This window comes from Sus scrofa, chromosome 10, assembly GCF_054392235.1.
Source record: "Sus scrofa isolate SSC_HxYL_T2T_F1_AM1 chromosome 10, Sscrofa_HxYL_maternal_Yorkshire_Landrace_v2.0, whole genome shotgun sequence".
Classification (NCBI taxonomy): domain Eukaryota; kingdom Metazoa; phylum Chordata; class Mammalia; order Artiodactyla; family Suidae; genus Sus; species Sus scrofa.
In genome coordinates, this window is record NC_139392.1 from 82,611,831 (window position 1) to 82,633,164 (window position 21,334).

Sequence of the window (21,334 nt, forward strand, 5' to 3'; positions counted from 1 at the left end):
GATTCCCTCCATCCTGTATCTTCTTACTTCTTTCCTATTTGGAGGAGACCTCTTGGTATTTCTTTTAGAATGGATTTAGGATGCTGTATTTTAGTTTTTGTTTGTCAGAGGAATTCTTCACTTCTCCTTTTATTTGATTTTACTTATTTATTTATTTATTTATTTATTTATTTATTTATTTTTAGGCCCACACCTGCAGCATATGGAAGTCCCAGGCTAGGGGTTGAATTGGAGCTGCAGCCACCAGCCTCTGCCACAGCTACAGCAGTGCAGTATCTGAGCCACATCTGCAACTCATACCACAGCTCATAGAAATACTGATCCTTAACCCACTGAACAAGGCCAGGGACCAAACCCGCATCCTCATGGATACTAATTGGGTTTGTTTCCACTGAGCCACAAAGGGAACCCCCTCTCCTTTTATTTAAAATGATAATCTTGCTGCGTAGAGTATTCTAGGCTGCGGATTTTTCTCTTTTAGAACTTTGACTATATCTTGCCACTCTCTTCTGGCCTGTAGTGTTTCTGTAGAGAAATCAGCTGATAGCTTTCTGAGGTTTCCCTTATAATTAATGCTTTGTGTTTCTCTTGCTGCCTTTAGAATCCTTTCCTTATCTTTAAACTTTTGCCATTCATATTGTATGTCTTGGTGTAGGTCTGTTTGGATTCAACTTGTTTGGGACCCTCTGTGCTTCCTGTATCTTGATATCTGTTTCCTTTAGATTTGGAAAGTTTTCAATCCCCTTTTCTTTTTCTTCTCCTGGAATCCCTATTATGTGTAGATTGGCATGCTTTACATTATCCTATAGACCTCTTATATTGCTTTCATGTTTTTTATTTGGTTTTCTGTCTGCTGTCCCTATTGGATAATTTCCGTTATTCTATCTTCCACATCACTTATTTGTTCCTTTGTGTTATTCATTCTGCTGTTCAGTGCTTTTAACTCAGCTTGCATCTCTGCAAATGAATTTTCTAACTTTTCTTGCCTCCTCTTTATAGTTTCTAGTTCCTTTTTAAAGTGATCTGTGTTACTGTTGATATACATTCTTAATTCCTTCAGTATTTTCATTATGTCCTTTTTGAACTTGATGTCTATTAGACTGCAGAGGTCTTTTTTATTATTTGCTTTTTCAGTGGAATTCTCATTCTTTTAACTGGGAATCGTTCCTGTGCCTCTTTGTTTTGCTTATATTTTTCTTATTCTGTGAGTTTAGGGAATACAGTTATCTACTGTGGTCTTGGAGAGCTGTTTTTATGCAGGAACGTCCCTGGGTAGTTTGTGAGGGCTGTAGTAGTAGTAGTAGTAATAGTAGTAGTAGTAGTAGTATTTTAGCTGTTTGGACGTTTGCTGCCTCTTTCCCTAATGTGCGCAGGCCATTATCTCCTTGATTCCAGGAGTGCAGATTTATGGCCTGTGTGTGCTTCTAGGGAGGTGGGGGCAATGGGCAGCACCTATAGCCAGTGGCTGGTTGCATGGACACATGTGGAGATGGGGACACAGGCTGCTCCTAGTTGCAGAGCCCTGATCAGTGGCAGTGACCCTCAGGGAGGTGCAGGTGTGGTAATGATGGGGCATGTGTATTCCCAGGGGTGGAGGGCAATGGGTGGCACTTGGTTATAAGGCTGTCCATGGCAGCAACGCTCTTGATGTGACTGGAGCCATAGGGGGTGCCTATTATGGGAACTTTAGTGGGAGGGCAACACCCACCTCAAGAGTCCAAGATGGCTGCTGCAGCAGTTTGCACCCACCCCTGTAGCCCACATAAGAAGTGCCCAGCCTCTTGAGAGCCTATGTGTGCACAGAAAAAGATGCTCCTATGGCAGTCCTACCCCTTCTCCTCGACCTCCCCAGCAGTGGCACCCTGCTTCTCTGGCAGGGTCAGGCCTCCTCCCACACTCCCTCAGCTGTGGTACACTGCTACCTAGCCCATGGCATACCTGTCCCTAGCCCCTCAGGTTGTCTCCACACAGCTAATTCTAGTCCTTTTCCTGGAAAGGACCTCTGTAGTCCAAGTCTCAGTGCCCAGCCCCCACCTGATTGTCTCAGGCTGTGGTGTCCCAGGCAGTGGTATTGATGGTCTTTCCAGCTCTCTCTCTACTTTGCCTTCCTCTGAAAGCCTGCTGTGCTTTTCTCCAAGGCTTTAAGTTTCCTGCTCCATCCTGGCTGATGTTCCCATCAGTTAGTTGGCCTTCCAGGGTGTGGATTCTTTTCTCTCACAGCCCCCTCCTAAGAGTGCTGGTCTTCTCCTGATTCTTTCTTCTTTTTTCTCTTTTCTCTCTCTTTTTTTTTCTTTTGTTCTACCCAGTTATGTGGAGGGTTTGTTGCCCTTCTTGGAGCTGAGGTCTCTACCAGCATTAAGTAGATGTTCTCTGCAAATTGTTCTAAATGTAGATGGTTTTTTTTAATGTGTTTGTGGGAGGTGAGTGCCACATCTTACTCCTCTACCATCTTGATCTCACCTCTGAGCCTCCTTTTTAATTGTTGGAGCAGGGAGGGTCCAAGATACTCTTCTTTCATGGAATGAGACAGTGAGACACCTTACTGCTTATAGATCATGTCCAGAAACTTCACTTGGGTACTTGTACATTTTCTGTAATAGTGATCCAGCAAGTTGCCACCTGTGTGTCAGCAGGGTATCCAGGTTCTGCTGGGTAGCCCATCTGTGGACCCAATAGGATGATATTATCAGTAAAGTAGAGAATTAGTTTCTCCTTTGACAATAGGATATTTTCCAGATTATGGTCTGTGCATCGATGACAGATTGGAAATTTGGGTAGCTATGTGGAAGGTTATGAGTGGTGAATTGTATTCATTCCACATAAAGATGAACTGGTCTGAATCATACCTGTTCAGAGGGACACTGAAAAGGACATTTGTGATATCATTGCTGCAAGGCAAGTTCCTACACACTGGACAAGTTTCTACAACTGTCACAATGTCAGATACCACTGAGGCCAAGGCTATCCTCTTTGATTGAACAGCCAAAATCAATTGAGTATCTATGATCTCAAGGTCAGGTGCACAATTCAACTGACTTATTGAATTGGAATATAGTATCAAGGAGACTTTTGTTGCATTAAGCTCTGCAAAGAGGGCAGTTATTTCTTTTTCTTCCCAGGCTGATTTTTGGGAGACAGAGGTACTAGTTGCTGGTAATTGGGTAGGTTCACAATTTTATGCTCCTCTAACATGTCCTTAACTGCATTAATTCCATCAGGGCTTGGAAGAATGTGAGCAGAATTACAAAGACAATACAATGATAATATACTGGAGAGTACCGCAGTGTAGCACTTTTGGAGACATGTTAGCCTGACTGGTGATGTGCCCTGTGGGACCCTTTGGCTCTTGCAAATGATCCAGCAGCATGCCCTGAAAGAGTCCCACTAGCACCTACCAAAGTTCTCCTTCCAGAAAGAAATTTTACTTTATTGACTGCGTTGTTCTCTGTGCCAGTCTGCTGGAGAAAGCTGCCAGTTTTGACTTGTTCAACTAAGATAGCAAGCCAAATTGAAAGTAATAAGCTGGAATTCACTTCCTACAATAGTATGAGCAAGAGTATAAACAGAAAAGGGCCCCAGCTCCACCAATGTTCCATTCACCCCATGGAACCAAACCAGGCAAGGGTCAGATATATCAGTGCAGATGGGAGTAGGGGTTGAGGGAAGATTATCTCATAGCTAAAGGAGTTCCAGACAAAAGGCCCTTGCCATTTTATGACCCCAGGAGCCTTGTGGCTATTGAAGTAGAATGGATTAAGAGTGTAAAAGTCTTGAACACTGCGTAGTAACTGAGGAAAATATTTTCAAGTTCCCCTGGTAAAGTGGTCTATACAGGCACCTTAGAAGTACAGTGATCAGCTGACCTCTCCTCCTTTCACAAGGAGGCCTCTGCTGGAAGCACCAGGTATAGGAATCTAGAGTGTAAAAGAGCATGGTGTGATGGGCCTTAGTCCTCCACTGCAACTACCTCCAGTGTCTGCTATTCACTGGGTATGCATCACATTTGGTGTGGAGTGAGAAGTATTGTCCAAAGAGAACTGTCACATAGAGACTTTGTAATTGTCTGGTTTGACCTGCAATATCAAACCCAGGATTTTGGCCTTGAGTTGAACATATATATAATTATATTTATATGTACATGTACACGCACATATTCATACACACACCTACACTGAGTGTCCTTTGTGTTTGTTGTGATGGAGAGGGAAATAAGCCTGCCCCTTTGCAAGGGTTGGGGAAAAGCTTGGCCTCCTTTATATTTTGGGAATAGAGAAGGGAAGAAGCTTCATCCCTTGGATCTTGGGGTGAGACAATGTACCCCTTTCCACTTTGCCTGCAAGGATTTAACTTGGGTACTAGGTCCTGGTACCTGTTTATATTAATGACCCAGCTGTGTTGCCACACATAACCATCACAGAATCGGGTCTTTGTTGGATAGTACTCTTGTCTGGGTCTGGTAGAAGTTGTCATCAATAGAGTGGAAGGTTACGACTCAATCTTGAAACTTTTTCTAGGTCACAGGTGTGTGGAAGGGCATTAAAGTTATGCTGAAACTCTTTCCACATTAGGCAAACTTATCCTGACCATTTGTGTGAACCAGAATGTTAAAAAGTGCACTTGTGATATCAGTTGCTGCATACCTACCTCACTCAGCTTGGGCAATAAACTTCTATGAAGGTCACAAGGCTCGTGATGTCAGTGCCCAGAGCTGTACTGTGGACAGTGATAATCAGTTGAGTCTCTAGGCATCCAAGGCCTCACACTCAAACTTAAAGGGCTTATAAATAGAGAAATAACTTGATGGAGATCTTATGTTTCATTAAGCTCAGCAATGAGGACCATGAGTTTTTTGGTGATGGTAAAGGTGCTAGACACTGGTAATCTGATAGATGCCTAGTTTTCCACATGTACCACTAACATGGTCCTAAAATGCAGCAGTTCCTACCAGGGTTTAGAGGTAGAGGCAAGTGAGATGCATTTAGAAAATACTTTTATATCAGTAATACATTCAGAGTTCCTGTCTTGGCTCAGCAGTTAACGGACCTGACTAGCATCCATGAGGACTCAGGTTCGATTCCCAGCCTCACTCAGTGGGTTAAGGCTCTGGCATTGCTGTGAACTATGGTGTATGTCAGAGATGTGGCTTGGATCTGGCATTGCTGTGGCTGTGGCATAGCCAAGGCTACATCTCCTATTGGACCCCTCACCTGGGAACCTCCATATGCCGCAGGTGTGGGCCTAGAAAAAAGATAAAAGACCAAAAAAAAAAAAAAAGTAATACATTCAGTAATGGAAGCCATAACAATGGAGATTTTTAGTGGCATGTAAGGATACACTCGGCTGGATTTGGATGAAGGTCCCATTTGGTGAGCTCAGACCAGAAACCAGTAAGCATTATCGCTTTCCTCCCCATTGTAATGTCATTGGTTATAGAGACCGTATTCATGTGTGCATCAGTGTTCAAAGGCCCAAATACACAATTCTCATCTATCTCCTCATTGAACTGTGACCTTAGCACACATCCTAATGTCACAATTGGGGAAATAAGGAGCTTGACCTAACCTTAATTTTTATTTATATGGAAAACTGAGAGGTTGAGTTGAAGTAATATATTGGGGTTGGGAGGTATCTCGATTCATCTCAAGATGCACTGGGAAGTGCAGAAGGAAGGGCAACTGTGTTTGTCATAGGTGTCATCATTTGGACTCTATAGTGTCTATGTGTTGGGTCACCTATGAACTGCTACCTGGCCATGATTTCCTTGGTGGGAATTCTGTCAGTGTCCTCTTTTGAGACCATTGTTGAGTAACTACACCCAGAGATTTCCTTGGGAAACCGCTTAACCAGATCCCCCGTAATTGGATTCTTTATTATCACTCTTAGGTCACTTTCTTCAGTGGCAAAACATTATTGTATATCTGTTGCTGGTTTTTCCTTTCTCTGAACTTTGTCAGTGAAGATCTGGCTTGTCTTGTGAACCACTTGACATCACCTAGTAAGGAAGTTTATTGGAGCTAGGAAATGAGCAACAGTGGCAGAGATGACAGTGGAAATTTGAGTCTGGTTACGAGTCTCATCATCCACTGTTCTTGCTGCTCTTTTTTAAACCAAAGGACCATCAGAGTGGCTCATCAGGCATCTTCTAGATAGCTATATGATTAGTTAAAATAAAACATTTCTTTTTCAGTGTCAGGAAACTCATCATAGGTAGACCAAACCTGAGAAAGGAGCTGGGGAAGGGGAAGGAATTGTGTTCACATCATTGCCCTTCCCACTTCCTTGGGCAAAGTGGCCACTGTAGTGGCCCTTTGAATGGTCCTTACCAGGTTTAGCAAGTTACCTCCTTAATGACAGAGGAGAAGTGCAGTCTAAGTGGTCTCAAGTCACTGGCAAAGCAATCTTGAGAGCTTCACATACTTTTTCATTAAAAATGAGCCTCAAAAATTCACTATCTTGAAGGCTGTCTATCAATGTCAGGGACAAACTTAACACAAAGAGTGGTTACCAAGTGCAATTCAGTGAACATGGACTACAGTGACTTTCATAACAAACTACTTTGTTTTCTGGTTTATCTTTTTTTTAATTTAATTTTTTATCTTTTATTTATATATATATTTTCTACTGTATAGCATGGTGACCCAGTGATACTTACATGTATACATTCTTTTTTCTCACCTTACATGTTCCATCATAATTGACTAGACAGAGTTCCCAGTGCTATACAGCAGGATCCCATTGCTAATCCATCCCGAAGGCAACATTCTGCATCTATTTACCCCAAGTTCCCAGTCCCTCCCACTTCCTCCCCTTCCCCCTTGGCAACCACAAGTCTGTTCTCCAAGTCCATGATTTTCTTTTCTTTGGAAAAGTTCATTTATGCCATATATTAGATTCCAGATATAAGTGATATCATGTGATATTTGTCTTTCTCTTCTGACTTACTTCACTCAGGATGAGAGTCTCTAGTTCTATCCATGTTGCTGCATATGGCATTATTTTGTTCTTTTTTATGGCTGAGTAGTATTCCATTGTGTATATATACCACATTTTCCTAATCCAGTCATCTGTCAGTGGACATTTGGGTTGTTTCCATGTCTTGGCTATTGTGAATAGTACAGAAATGAACATGCGGATGCATATGTCTCTTTTAAAGAGAGTTTTGTCTAGATATATGCCTAAGAGTGGGATTGCTGGGTCATATGACACTTCTATGTATAGATTTCTAAGGTACCTCCATACTGTTCTCCATGGTGGTTGTACCAGCTTACATTCCCACCAACAGTACATGAGGGTTCCCTTTTCTCCACACCCCCTCCAGCACTTGTTATTTGTGGACTTATTAATGATGGCCATTCTGACTGGTGTGAGGGGGTAGTTTTGATGTGCATTTCTCTAATAATCAGTGATGTAGAGCATTTCTTCATGTGCTTGTTGGCCATCTGCACATCTTCCTTGGAGAAATGTCCATTCAGGTCTTTTGCCCATTTTTCAATTGGGTTGGCTTTTTTGCTGTTGAATTGGGTAAATTGTATATTTTAAAGATTAGGCCCCTTGTCAGTTGCATCATTTGAAACTGTTTCCTCCCATTCTATAAGCTGTCTTTTTGTTTTCTTTTTGGTTTCTTTTTCTGTGCCAGTTTTTTATTTGATCAATTAAAATAACAAGTAACTAAAAGTAACAATTAAGCCTTTATTCCCTTAGGGCAATAGCACAAAGAAGGGTCTAAACTGCAAGGGCCCAGCTGTATCAATGTTCTGTTTCCCCCCTCAAAACAGCACTGAGGGTTGGATACATCAGTGCAAACGTGTGAGATGTAGGAGAGGATCCTCTCACAGGTGAAGGAGCACCAGACAGAGAGCTCTTACTGTTCTATGGATCCTATGTCCCTGAGAGGTGGTGGGAGGGCTGGGAAGAGAAATGTCCTGAATACTGAATCAGAACTAAGAAAAGCTTCTTCGCGCCCTGCCCCCTATCCCCTTTCCCATAGGTATGCTAGGCAGGACAATGCTTCAGTCAAGTCCACCTCCCCCCTTAAGGGGGCCTCCAGTTGAAGGTGACTAGACTGAGAATGCAGTGTGCCTAAGTGTGGCAGAGGAGGGAGGGCTGTGTCTACGACTGCAGCTGCCTCCAGTGCCTGCAGGGCACAGTCTGTGCATCATGTCTCTTGAGCTGAGAAACTTTTCCCCATAACTGCCAGGTAATGCCTTTTTAATTGTCTATGATTGTGCCTGAAATATTACATGTAAGATTTAGCCTGAAGTCAAGTTACTTAAGCACATTCTCATATTTATGTATGTACTTTAAATATATACATTTGTATATTTATACATATGTATTAGCCTAAATATCTATATATGTGTATATAAACCTGCAGACAGATTTAGAATTCATGATAAATCTTGGAAACCTTCAGTTCTACTTCATCCCCTCAGGCCTTGTTCTGCCTTCTTCCATTTCATGTGTGTATATCTTTTCTTTCACTATGTGAATCCTGACTCTAAATAATATAATGCATTTACTCACTTGTTCCATCTTGTTATGCCTCTAAAATTGTTTTGGCATTGTAAGCACACAGGTGTGGAAAAACAAGCCTACTGAAAACATTTTGTCTTGTGTTTACAGTCTTTCCACTCTTTGCCTGTGCATGAGGGTATATGTCAAATATTGTACTGATGAGTTACTTGGATTAGTGCTTTCTTTTTTCTTTCAGTGGGTACATTTCTTTAAATTAGCTTTCAGTTTTAGTTCCTCAATTATTTTTGAAACATGTGGAACCTGAACCTGCTTCCATAAGTAGAAAAAATACACAGAAAGGTATATATAAAGGAGTCCCATTTCCTCCCCAGTTCTCTTTCTTTCATCCTGTAGGTAACCAACTACATTGTTTTCTATCTAACTTGTGTTTCATTTTGTAAAGATAAGTACTCTCAATTCTCTCTCTCTCCCTTTTTTTGCTTTTTAGGGCCACAACTGTAGCATATGGAAGTTCCCAGCCTAGGGGTTGAATCAGAGCTGCAGCCGTCAGTCTACACCACAGCCAGAGCAACACTGGATCCGAGCCACGTCTGCTGTCTGCACCACAGCTCACGACAGTGGTGGATCCTTAACCCACTGAGTGAGGCCAGGGATCGAACCTGAGTTCTCATGGATACTAGCCAGGTTTGTAACCTGCTGAGCCACAGTGGGAACTCCCTCTTTTTCTTACTTATTCTCTTATTTTCCCTTCTCCCTTACCTAAAAGATACTATACAACATTTCTGCTTTTGAGATTTTTTTTTCCTATTCAATATTGTCTCCTCAGAGTCCCTCCAGGTCAGTTTACAGAGGTTCATTTGATTCATTTTATATCTAACATACAGCTGTTTGTTCCATGCTATTTACCATAATAAAGTTTATATGCATGTATTAGTTTATTCATCCTATCTCCCATGTATGCACATTCTTATGCAATTACAAATAATGTATAAGCAAATTGTACATAGGCATTTTCTTGATTGGTCCATGAAGTCTACATGATCTGTAAAGTATAAATAACATAGGAGAAATAGAGACAAATATAAGCTATATATAGTGCCTAGAAATGTTTATGAGATAATAAGAAAGCTTCAAACACACATCTGGTAAAACTCTTCCCACAATCTTATCAGATCTAGCATTAAAATTTAGCTATAACTTCAGAAAAATGGGAGTGGTACTATAGACTTGTTATAAACTTGATATATAAAGATTTTATGATAGGTATATTTTTCCATTCAGTGAACTAAATATGTCTCTTATGTATCTTGTGAAAAAGCATCAGAAGAAAATCTTAGTCTTGAGCATCAAAAATCAATGTCAGAAACTCAAATGCAAGTAAAGAAACAAAGAGAGAAAAGACTCAGTAAGTATAATAATTGCAGGTAACTTTAAATGAATTACAACCAGAGATTTTCTCCTTGCTTCATAAATCTGTATTTTACTGTATATTTTACACTTAGCTCTAAAGTGAAAATTCCCTGAGATAACTAGAGGATAAAAGCTAGAGTATTCATAACATTTGGTCAATATTTCTGATTGTAATATTTTTCATAGCGATGGGTCATGTATTCAATACCCACTAACACCAATAATAGGCACATAATTAATTGTCTTTCACAAGATGTGTACTTTCATCCAACTCCAGGAAGTTGGGCATCTAGAAATCCTATTTAATCCACAATATTGTGCAATTGCCTTTTGCCAAAGACTCTAACTGGTGAACAAAGAAGTTGCTGTAATTCAGTCGCAAATCAGAGGGCCAAGGAAAAGCATTACCTGAGAGGCCTGCTGCATGGCCTCCAGAGCATTCTGCTGGTTGAGATTTGCTCAAATGTAGAGGCCTTTTTGCTAACTTAATAGATGGTTGCATACGATCTCATTGCAGGGAATGTAAGAGAACCAGAAGGGTTCCAAAAATTTGGGGGCCTCCTCTGAATTTTTTTGGACTGAGAAGACAAACACTGGCAGTTGTCTCCTCTAGAATGACACACATTACATGCTCCTACAGGTTTCACTTGGGCTCCGAGGTCCTTGTCCATGCCCCTTATAATGACCCAGCTGTGTTGCTAAGATGTGGGTCATCATGGCATCCAGTTCTGGGGTAGTACATGTACCTGGAGTCACCAGGAGGATGTCACTGTTACTGAGGAAGGCTGGTCCTCTATCTGGGAGTGGGACTTCTTCCTGCTCATGGCATTGTGGAAGGATGTTAAAGGTATATTACAACCTATTACACAAAGGCCAGCTGATCTTGATCATCAGTGTGGACAGAAATAATCTTACGGAGAACTTTGGTACTTAAATTTAGCAAAGAGGGAAGTAATTTGTTTGTTTGTTTGTTTGCTTAGTAGTTATTTTTGGAGACTAGTCATTGGTAAACTAGTATAAAATCTCTAGGCCCTGGTAGTCTGATATGCTTACACTTTTCTACATGCCCCACTAAAACGGCCCTGACTGCAGCAGTGCCAATCGGGACTTAGGGCTGACGCCAGTTGCAGTTCACACAGAAGACATATCTATACTAATAAAATATTCAGTAGTGGGGCATATGAAATAGAGGTTGATCGTGCCCAAATGGACCCCCCCTACACACACACACACACACACATCATGTCATGGTCAGGTGTAAATAAGGGTCAAAGGGCATTAACTGTTTTCCTCTCATCCTGGTGCCAGAGTTGTGAAAATGAGTCATTGGTAAACTAGTATAAAATTGGCAACAAGTTAATACAATCTCCCACCACTGCCTCTTTGAACTCTGACTTAGCATACATCCTCAGATGACACTGGGGACATGGGGACCTTGACCTAATCCCTAATATTGTTTATTTTTAAAAGCCAAGCTTTCTGGGTAAAAGTAGGCACAGTTCCCTGATTCACACTAAGATCACTGGGAGGCACAAAGGGAATAGCATGTGTATTAGTAATTATGTCATCACCGTCTTGATTCTTGTGGGGCTGTGTGTTGGCCCCCATGGCTCACTACCTGGCCAGATGGTGCCTGGTAGAAAGTCCATCTATCCCTTCCTTGAGTCACATAGGCTGGGTATCTCGACAATGGGCAGGGAGCTCATCATGAGTGGCTGGACTTTTTCGGAAGTCAAATGTCAGTCAGAAGAGGGAGAAGAATGTCTCAGGGGTTTTTGTTCTTTTATCCCAGTTCCCTTCTTTGTCCTTCATGGACACCCTGGCCCCTCTCAGGAAACTGAGAAGCAGTCTGTCCTAACACCGACAACAAGGTGCCACTGTCCCTCACGAAATTAACAAGTGTAGCTCCTCCACGGTGGAGTGCCTGTAGTCTCCTCAGGTTGCTGGTCAGTTGATACTGAGAAATCTGGATTCTTTTTCATGAGACATGATTCTCAGAAACTCACTGTATCATAGACTAATCCTCAGAGCTAGAGACAGGCTCAGAGCAAGTACTAGTCCCCGGGTACAACTCAGCCAGCAGTATCTGCAGTGACTTTTGTGATCAGCCGCATTGTTTTCTGGTTTACTTTTCCCATATTTCATTTTATAAACGTAAGTATCTCTCTCATCTAAAATAAATTCCCTTTCCTTCTTACTTAAATGATAGATATTCTCTCTTTTAGGATTTTTCCCCCCCTTAAGCATTGTTTCCTAGAACGCTTCCAGATCAGTTTTTCAGGATCTTTTTCATTGTTTTTATACCTGTTGGTACAGCCGTTTGTACATGATTGTGTCTCCTAGTCCATATAGTCATAGTTCACACATGTCACTTTAGTCTACCAACCAGCTATGTTGGAATATTTTAAGTGGTTTTGAGTATTTTGCAATTGCAAATATGCTGTAATGAATAACTCTGCGCATGTTTATTTTCATTGTTTGGTGTATGAATATGTATTAACTGAATATATTTTTTAAAACTAAGGAAACTAGAGAGTAATGTTAATATGTTTTGAAGTCTAGGAATGTTAATGATATGATAAAATACCTTCCATACACACATTAAGACTCGTCTACTAGTTTTACATCAAATCTAGCATTATGGTAATCTACTTCTATCTTCATAAGCATGAGAGCACATGCTGCTATTCACCTGTTGTAAATTTGAGATCCAGGGATTTCACAGTAGATCTTTTTTGGAATTTAGCGAGACTAAATCCTTCTTTTTATGTAGCTGAGGATGAAGTTCCAGATGAAACTCACATACTTGAGCATCAAGACTTAGTGTCAAGATCAGAAATCGAAGTGAAGAAACAAATCTCTCAGGAAGGGGAAAAGCTTACTAGTAAGTACAAAAATCACAGGGCACTTTAAATTTTTCGAAGTAAGCTCGTCAGAAGATCTTTTTATTTAGGTTCACGAATATATATATTTGAGCAAACATTTTATGGAAATTTTATATCTTGACTAATATGCAAATACCATGAGATAACTAGGAAAAGAAGGGGAAATATTGATACGCTTTGGTTGGAATTTCTGTTCTTAAGATTGTTTTGTGACCAGAAGATGAATGCCCCAAGGCCCAATAGCAGGTGAATAATTGTCTCTTCAAAGCAGCGTGCTTTTCAGCCAATTCCAGGGGATGTGTGTACAGAGCCCCAACCGATGCTCTAACCAATGGCAGCAGCCTTTTGCCCCAGGTTCCAGTGGCAAACTGATGTTTCTGAGATCTGTGATTCAAACTTCAGATGGGGATAGGAGGCCTGTGAGAGAGTCTCTAGGGCATCCTCCTGGTTGTGCCCTCACTGGAAGGAGGCAGCCGTCCTGGTAACCCCATACCATAGATTGACATCATCACGGACTGAACTCCACATGGGAAAAGGAGAGTGCAGGTGGTCAAAGAGTCCCACAGATTGCTGGGCCTATTTTCATTTGTCAGAGTCAAATAGCCAAAGCTTGACAGTCTTCTCTTCTGGAAAGAGATGTATTGCCCCTTAGATATCATGCCCAGGAATTTCACTAGAGTACCTCTGCCTTGTGTGTACTGATGGGCCAGCCAAGAGCTACTGGGCCAAAAGGGCACTGGGTCCTTGCAGGGTGGTGTCTCTGTCTGGGCCCACTTGAGTGAAAACTAGTCCACCTCTAAGGAGCAGGCCACTTAGAGGCCACTACCTGTGCCTTGATTACAGATATTTGAGGAATTTCGTGGCCCTGTGAAAGACATTAGTAGTATATTGCAACTCATCTCTGTCTAAGATTAAACTGACTTTGATCATTTGTGTGGAGAGGGATGCAGCAAAGGGCATTTGATTTTCCAGGTTGTTTTTTTTTTTTTTTTTTTTTTTAAGCATAGTCGATTGGAATATTTCTTCAATTTCTGTTGTACAGCTATTTCTCTTACACATATATGTAATTCTTTTCTTTTTTCATACTATCTTCAGTTGTGTTCCAACTCAAGAGATTAGACATCGTTTCTTGTGCTGTACAGTAGGAACCCATTTCTTATCCATTCCAAATATAACACTTTGCCTCTGCTAACCCCAAACTCCCCATCCACCCCACTCTGCCCTGATGGCAACCACAAGTCGGCTCTCCATGGCCATGATCTTTTTCTGTTTTGTAAATAGGATAATTTGTGCTATATTTTAGATTCCACATATAAATGATATATGGGATTTGTCTTTCTCTTTTCTTAGTTCATTTAGTGTGAGAATCTCAAGGTGCATCCATGATGCTGCCAGTTTTTTTGTTGATCAAGTTCATTCAGTTTGGAAAATAGCTTGTGATGCAATGACAACGTCAGGTAGCCAGGCCTCAAGGCTGCACTACAGCATTGACCTACCAAAGTCATTTGAGTCAGATGACACTTGAGGCTGTGTGCAAAGATACTAGAATGAAAACAGTCTCATGGAGAGTGTTCTCTTCCTTAAGCTGATCAATAAGGGCCATTATTTCTTTTTCTTCCCCAGAATTTGAAAACAGAATATATATGCATGTATGACTAAGTTATTTTGCTGTACAGCAGAAGTTGGCATAACATGGTAAATCAATTACTTTAATAAAGAAATAAAAAATATAATACAATTCATCTCTATTAATACATATTCAGTAGTGGTGGGGGGGCATAATGATAGAGTTTTATGGCTGGCTGAAAGGATAGAGTCATAGCAGAGGCCAAATAGCCAAAGAGCTGCCTTGGTGATGGCCTCAGATGAAAAGCAAGAGTATTATCTTTTTCCCCCAGTACTGGGTGTCATAGGTCATGGAAATCATAGTGACCTGTGCACTAGTACCTAAGGGATCTAGAAATGACCCTGTCCCACTTTGAATTCTGACCTTGGCATTCATCCTCATGTCACCAGCTGTGACATGTAGATATTGATCCAACCCCTAAATTTGGCCGTCTTTGCAGGCTGAGAGGTCTGGGTAGAAGAAGTGGAGGGTTCCCTGGTATAGCTCAGTGTCACTTGGAGGAGCAGAGGAAAGAGCACTAGTACTTATCCTAAGGGTCATCACAGTTGGGACTTTAGTGGGAGTGTGTGCTAGGTCCCATGGCCCACTAGCTGGTGAGGAAATTTTTGGTGAAAAGTCCATCCATGTTCTCCTTGAGACCTCATTGCTGAGTAACTAGATCTTGAGAAAGGTTTTCCTTGGGAAAACGTTTAACCAGATTTTCCAGGGGTGGGTTCCCATTACCATTTTTAGGTCTGATCACTGGTCAAATAGTATTATCTTGTTGGCAGCTGCTTTTTTCATGCCTTGAAGTTTATCCGGATTGTGCCGTGAACTCCTGAACATCACATTATAAGTAGGTTTAATCGAGCTAGGAAACTAGTAAAGAAGGCCTGAAGGAAACTAGAATTCTGGGTCTGGTCAAAAATTTTATTATTACTGTCCTCACTCTAACTGGTAGTCTTTAGATCCACCAGAATGGCTCACAGAGCCTTTCGTGCTTCTGCGAATGATGATCCAAACATGTTCTTCAGGGGAAGAGAACTCCCAGTTGGTGGGCTATCTTGTTGGAACCAAAATAGTATCCAAACAAGGAGGGATAAAGGTGTTAGATGTCCTTCTCTCTCTCATCCCTTTTCCTCTACTTCCTTGGGCAATGAGGGACTGTCACATTCTACAGTGGGTTTCTGCAGCACCAAGCCCTACCATGTGCCCTCTCCCTCACGTAGTTTAAAAGATGGTCCCCCTTTTCATGGAGGCAAACTACCTAAGTCTCCAAGGTCTCTTTGAGTTGCTAGGCAAAGCAATCCTCAGGACTTTATGTTCCTTTTCACTGAAGTGTCTCAGTCACTGCATCCTAGGTTGTCCATTATTTCCTGGGTCATGCTAGAGCTATCAGTAGACCTTGGCTGCAGATCGGCATGCAGCGTCTCCAGTGTTCTTGGACCCCTCAGTAGGTATAAAATTGCTTCTCTAGTTTTCGCAGGGCCCATCTGTTGAGTCTCTCATTTGACCCATTGAGCATGTGTGTAGTTGAATCAGAGGCTAAAGAGAAAGACAATTGTTCATGTTCAGAACTGAATAGCATAGGGCAGCATCCTATCTCCAGAGGACTGGAGTAAGAAGATGTATACATTTATACACGTACACAAAACATAACCATTAAAAATGAAATCCAGAAATTTGCGGCAACATGGATGGATTTAGTGAGTATTATATAGTTTAATAAATCCAACAGACAAATTCTGCATTATCATTTACATGTAAAAAATAACACAAATGAATATGTATACAAAACAGAAGCAGACTGACAGACATTGAAAATGAAGTTGTGATTAGCAAATTAGGGATGGAAATGGAGAGTGAAAAATTAGGGATATGGGATTAGCAAATATAGTTTACTGTGTATAAAGTAGATAAGCAACAAGGAGATTCTGTATAGTGAAGGGAAATATACCCATTTTCTTATAATAACCTGTAATGGAATATAATCTGCACAAATACGGAATCACTATGCTATAACCTGAACCTAACACCATATTGTAAATCAACTATTACTTAAATTAGAAAAAAACCTTATTTAAACAATATGGTAGCACTCTGGAGAAACCCAAGGCATCCTCTTGACGTTTATAAACTCCTTTCTCTCTTTGTCAGCACTCCCTGTGGGTCTCTTGTACATATTAAGCGCGGAGTACCTCCCTCCCCAACGTGTCCTGCATGCTCATTAGCACCTCCCTAACTGCACCCTTCACAAAAGCATTGTGCTTCCTTCACTACACTGCTCTTTGTGCTAATTTTTTTTGGGGGGGGGAGCATGGAGAGGGCAGGTGGGAGTGAAGGAGAGAGAAAGAGATGCCAGTTTCTGCATTGATCTGTTAAGGTAACAAACCCAACTCAAACTTACAGTTAACCTTTATTCACTTGTCACCATGGTATAGGCTGCAGTCCAGACAGAGGGGGCACCAGCTCCACTAGTGTTCATTTTCACCCCTTGGAATGGCACGAGCCAAGAGTCAGGCATATTATTGCAGCTGAAGTAAGGGACGGTCTCACAGCTGAGAGAGCCCCAAAATAAGGGCTCTTGCCATTTCCGGGACCCCTGGGCTGTGATAACTAGAGTTTGAACAGCATCAGCACATTTACTCATTTGATCTATCCTGTAATGTTTCTCATATGGTTTCAGAATTGCTTTGCACATACCACGAGGAAAACCCACCACGTTTTTAAAGATTTCATGATTTGTTTGTGGTCAGCCTTCTCCTACCCACCCTACTCTCATGCCCTAGAGTAAGGGTTTGTGTTAAATCCTGTGTGGATGAGTTACTGCTTTTATTCTTTCCTTTAGCAGGTTCATTTCATTATGTTTGTTCTATGTTTTTATCCCATTTCTTTATCCTCATAGATTTAATTTTATTCTGAAATATGTAGAAATTTAACCTACTTCCAATAGTAAAAAATAAACAGAGATGAGTTTAGAAGAAAATCATTCCTTCCTAGGTCTTCCCTCTAATTTGTAGGTCACCAAGTATACTGTTTTATGATAGCTTTTCCCTTTTTTTCTTTTATTTTTGTATCCAAATTTAGCTTATAAGTTTTCCCTTTTCAATTTTTTTAACTTAGCATTATTCTTAGAAATCCCTCTATGTCAGTTTATAGAGAGCCATTTCATTCCAATTATAGCTCTATGTAGAGCTATTTGTACCACATTATTTATCATAATTTATAGTATACCATACTATATAATTAAATAATAATTTCCTTAATCTCCTCTGCTTGAAAATTTTATATGGTTTTTTTAGTATTTTGCAGTTATAAATATGTTTTAATAAATAAGAGTGAATTCTTTACTTTTAGTTTTATGAAGATTTATTAAAGTATATATAACCTAAGAATACTAGAATAAATAAATAAACACACATACACACATACATACAAACACATATACACATAAAAAATGTTTTCCCAATTTTTAGGTCACATCTGACATTATGGTAATTTAATATTAACTTTAACAAAATGAGATAAAATTTTGTTATATATTTGTTATGAATTTGAAGTATAGAGTTCATAGTAGATCTCTTTTTCTATTAAGAAACTAAATACCCTTCTTTTCATAGCTCATGACGGTGCACCAGGCCAAAGTCCTGTGATTGAGTATCAAGATTCTATGTCAAAACTCCAGATGCAAGAACAGAAACAAATACTTTCCAGAGGAAGAAAGCACAGTAGTAAGTATAACAGTTCTAGATATCACTAACTTAAAAAAACTAATCTCATCAGATCTTTTTTCTTTCTTCCTAGTATGTCTTTGACCCTATTATATATAGAAATTGTAAACTTAGACCTAAATGTTGATATAATAAAACAACTAAGAAACAAAACCAATTTAACATTTGGTTGGAATTTCTTGTTATAAAAATATTTCATAGCATGACTTATCTGCTCAGTGTCCTCCAAGGCCCAAAAATTTGTTCATATTCTTTCAAAGGAGGGTTACTCTCAGCCAACTAGGGAAGATTACGGGACCAGTAATCAGTGGGCTCCTCTGATGTGTGCAGTGTTATTTTGTCAGAGTCAGCAGGTGGCAAACAGAGAGGTTGCTAAGACCTGTAACTTAAAAGGCAATAGAGTCAAGAAAAAGGTTTCCAGTATAGCCAGTTGGAGGGTATCAAAGGTATCCTATTGTCAGGCTCCACTCAGGTAAAGGTATTTTTGGTAACCTGACTGATGGGTACTATCATCAAGATGGCCATGTAGGGAATGTGTGAGTACCAGTATCTAAATAGTGCCACCAATCATTGGAAGTCCTTTGCATTTGTTGGGACTGAGAAGCCTGAGTGTGGCTATAACTTAGCAACTATTGCCTCTGGAGAGAGATCTGTTGTCCCTCCCAGTTTATTTGCAGGAATTTCAGATGAGTCATAGGTGTCTGTGCCTTTACCTTATTAATGCCCTAGACATGTTGCTATATGTGGGTCAAAATGGCATCCAGTCCTGGTTGGGAGTCCTGATTGGGTAGTGCCCTAGCCTGGACCAACTAGGAGGCTTTCATTAATATAAAGGAAGTCTAGTTCTACATTTAGGAGTAGGACTTCTTCCTTCTCCTGGTTTTGCTGAAAGATATTAAAGGTATATTACAATCCATTACATAAAAGGCAAACTGATCCTGATCATCTGTATGGACAGGGATGCTGAAAAGGGCATTTGCAGTCTGAATTGCTTCACACCTATTTCCCTCAGTTTGGGCAAGAGCCGCAGTGGCAGTCACAGTGTCAGGAAATGCTGGTGAAAAAGTTGTACTACAGTGTTTTGCCTCTGTAGTACACTGTAGCCACTGATAATTGATAGCATCTCCAGGCACACGCCAGGCCTTGTGCAAAGTCAGACAGCGAACTTGGGCTTTCTTATGCATAGCATCGAGGGCATCAAGCGTATTGATGCTGGTTTTGAGAGACAAAAGTAGTGGCAGGTAGTAGTTTGGTAAGTTTATAGTCTTGTATATTTCCCACTGCAGAGGTCTTACTACAACAATTTCCTTTAGGACTTAGAGTGGATGCAGTCAGGGATGCATCTATAATATCTATAGGCAATTCATCTATAATAATAATCTGTTCAATAGTGGTGCCACAATAGTGATATGTTATACCTATAGTCATATCTGGTTAAGAGTTGTTGCTGTGGCTTCAGATAGGAAATCAGAGAGCATTATCAGTTTTCCCCTCATTCATATACATGGATTTTGCAGGTCTCAGTCAACTGTGCACTATTACCTGAAAGGCCCAAAGGTGCATTTCACTCCCATGTCTACTTTGAACTTTGACCCTTGGCATAGAGCTTCAGTTCCACACTGTGGACATACGGACATTGGACATTTCGTAGTTTTGTTTTTTTCTAATTCAAAATGTTTGGGTAAACGTTGGTAAGGCTCTCTGATTCATTCTGGAATTTACCGTGAGAAGTAGAAGGAACAGCACTGGAATTAATCATAGGGATCGTTACTGGGCAGAACCTGAGGTGAGGGATGTCATTTGGCCATAGGGTCCTAAGTGGAGAACCCATTAATCTCTTCTTATGAGCTCCCATTGTTTAAAAGCCAGACATAGAGGTACATTTGGGAAACCCCTTACCCACATCTTCCAGTAGTGTGTGCCCAGTTACCATTTTCCTAACACCCTCTTTGATGGTCTCTTTGTTATTTCTGCAGTAGTTACAAAAATACATTCCCTGCCCATGAATTTGTCAGTTAAGATCTGGCTATGTCAAATAAAGATGTAAGTGGAAAATAAAAAAATACATAACACAGTGAATATGAAATAAAAACAAATATGTCTGGCTATGTCACTAACAAATATACCTGACTTTACCAGGAGATTCAGTTGAGCTTGATAACCAGCAGGAATGAACCTAGGATCTTGTTAAAAATCGCATTATCCACCTCTCTCACTCTCTCATTATAGAACCAAGGAAGCACCGGTGTAGTTCACATGGCTTCTGTCACCTCTGGAAACTTCATCCAAACATGTATTTTAATCATATGGAACCCATCACTGTGGGCCAAAGCTATCACAGTACAAATAGTTCCCAGCTGAGGAAGAAGGACTTGGGTGTTCCCCTTAGGCTCCTTGATCAAACTTTCTGCTTCCAGGACACTCTTGAGGAGGAGTTTTGCAGCGATGCAACTCACAATGTACCACTGTTCCTCACTAAGTTTAGAATTATTTTTTTCATCATGTGAACAACCTAAGTCTGTAAGATTTCTCTGCGTCACCGTGTAAAGCAATCCCTAAGAGTTCTATATTCATTTAACTCAGTCATGAGTCTCAGCAAGGGCATCTAGAGTAGTCAGTTGAAGGGTCTCCAGGGGAGCCTGTCCATCAAGGCCCCAGTCAAAAGTAGTTGTCTTCATGGTAACTGATAGATGAGTGCTTTTGTGATCCCTGTGAGAGTGTGGCAATATCTGTATAGTCCCACCACTTGCTCAGATTATTTTTATTTCAAGGTGCAGAGAAGGCCAAAAGCATGATAATCATCTTCTCTGTACTATGCCCCTTACAGATCTTGCCCAGGAATTTTACTTCAGTTTTAGGCCCTTGTACCTTATTGATAATAATGGCCCAGCTACGTGTTATTCATAGGTGAACAGGATACCCAGTTATTTTGGGTTAGTGCCCATGTCTGAGCCCACTAGAACAGTTTCATCAATAGAGTAGAAAGTTAGTGCTCCCTCCAGGAGCAAGACTTTTTCCAAGTTTTAATCTATACATTGATTACATACAGAGAATTTAGAGAGTCTCGAGGAAGGACATTAGTGGTGTAATAAAACCCATACTACATACAACAAACTAATCCTGATCATCCTCTTGGATGGAGAAGGATGCTGAGAAGGGCATTGTGCTGTCAACCACAACATACCAGGTTCCTTTATCTTGGGTGATAACCTCTATAACAGTCACAG

The 21,334-nt window shown here is 40.7% G+C and overlaps 1 protein-coding gene across 3 annotated transcripts in view; it reads left to right on the forward strand.

The window, feature by feature from the left end:
• CCDC7 (coiled-coil domain containing 7) overlaps positions 1 to 21,334 on the forward strand; it is a 336,376-nt gene that overhangs the window by 213,249 nt on the left and 101,793 nt on the right. For all 3 annotated transcript variants that reach the window (XR_014818070.1, XR_014818072.1, XM_084980435.1), the window contains 3 exons: positions 9,794 to 9,880; positions 12,659 to 12,769; positions 17,997 to 18,107. Coding sequence is in view for 1 of the 3 variants with exons in the window: in XM_084980435.1 (XP_084836561.1) it covers positions 9,794 to 9,880; positions 12,659 to 12,769; positions 17,997 to 18,107 (309 nt within the window). In the remaining 2 variants the exon portion in view is untranslated. The remainder of the gene's footprint in view (positions 1 to 9,793; positions 9,881 to 12,658; positions 12,770 to 17,996; positions 18,108 to 21,334) is intronic.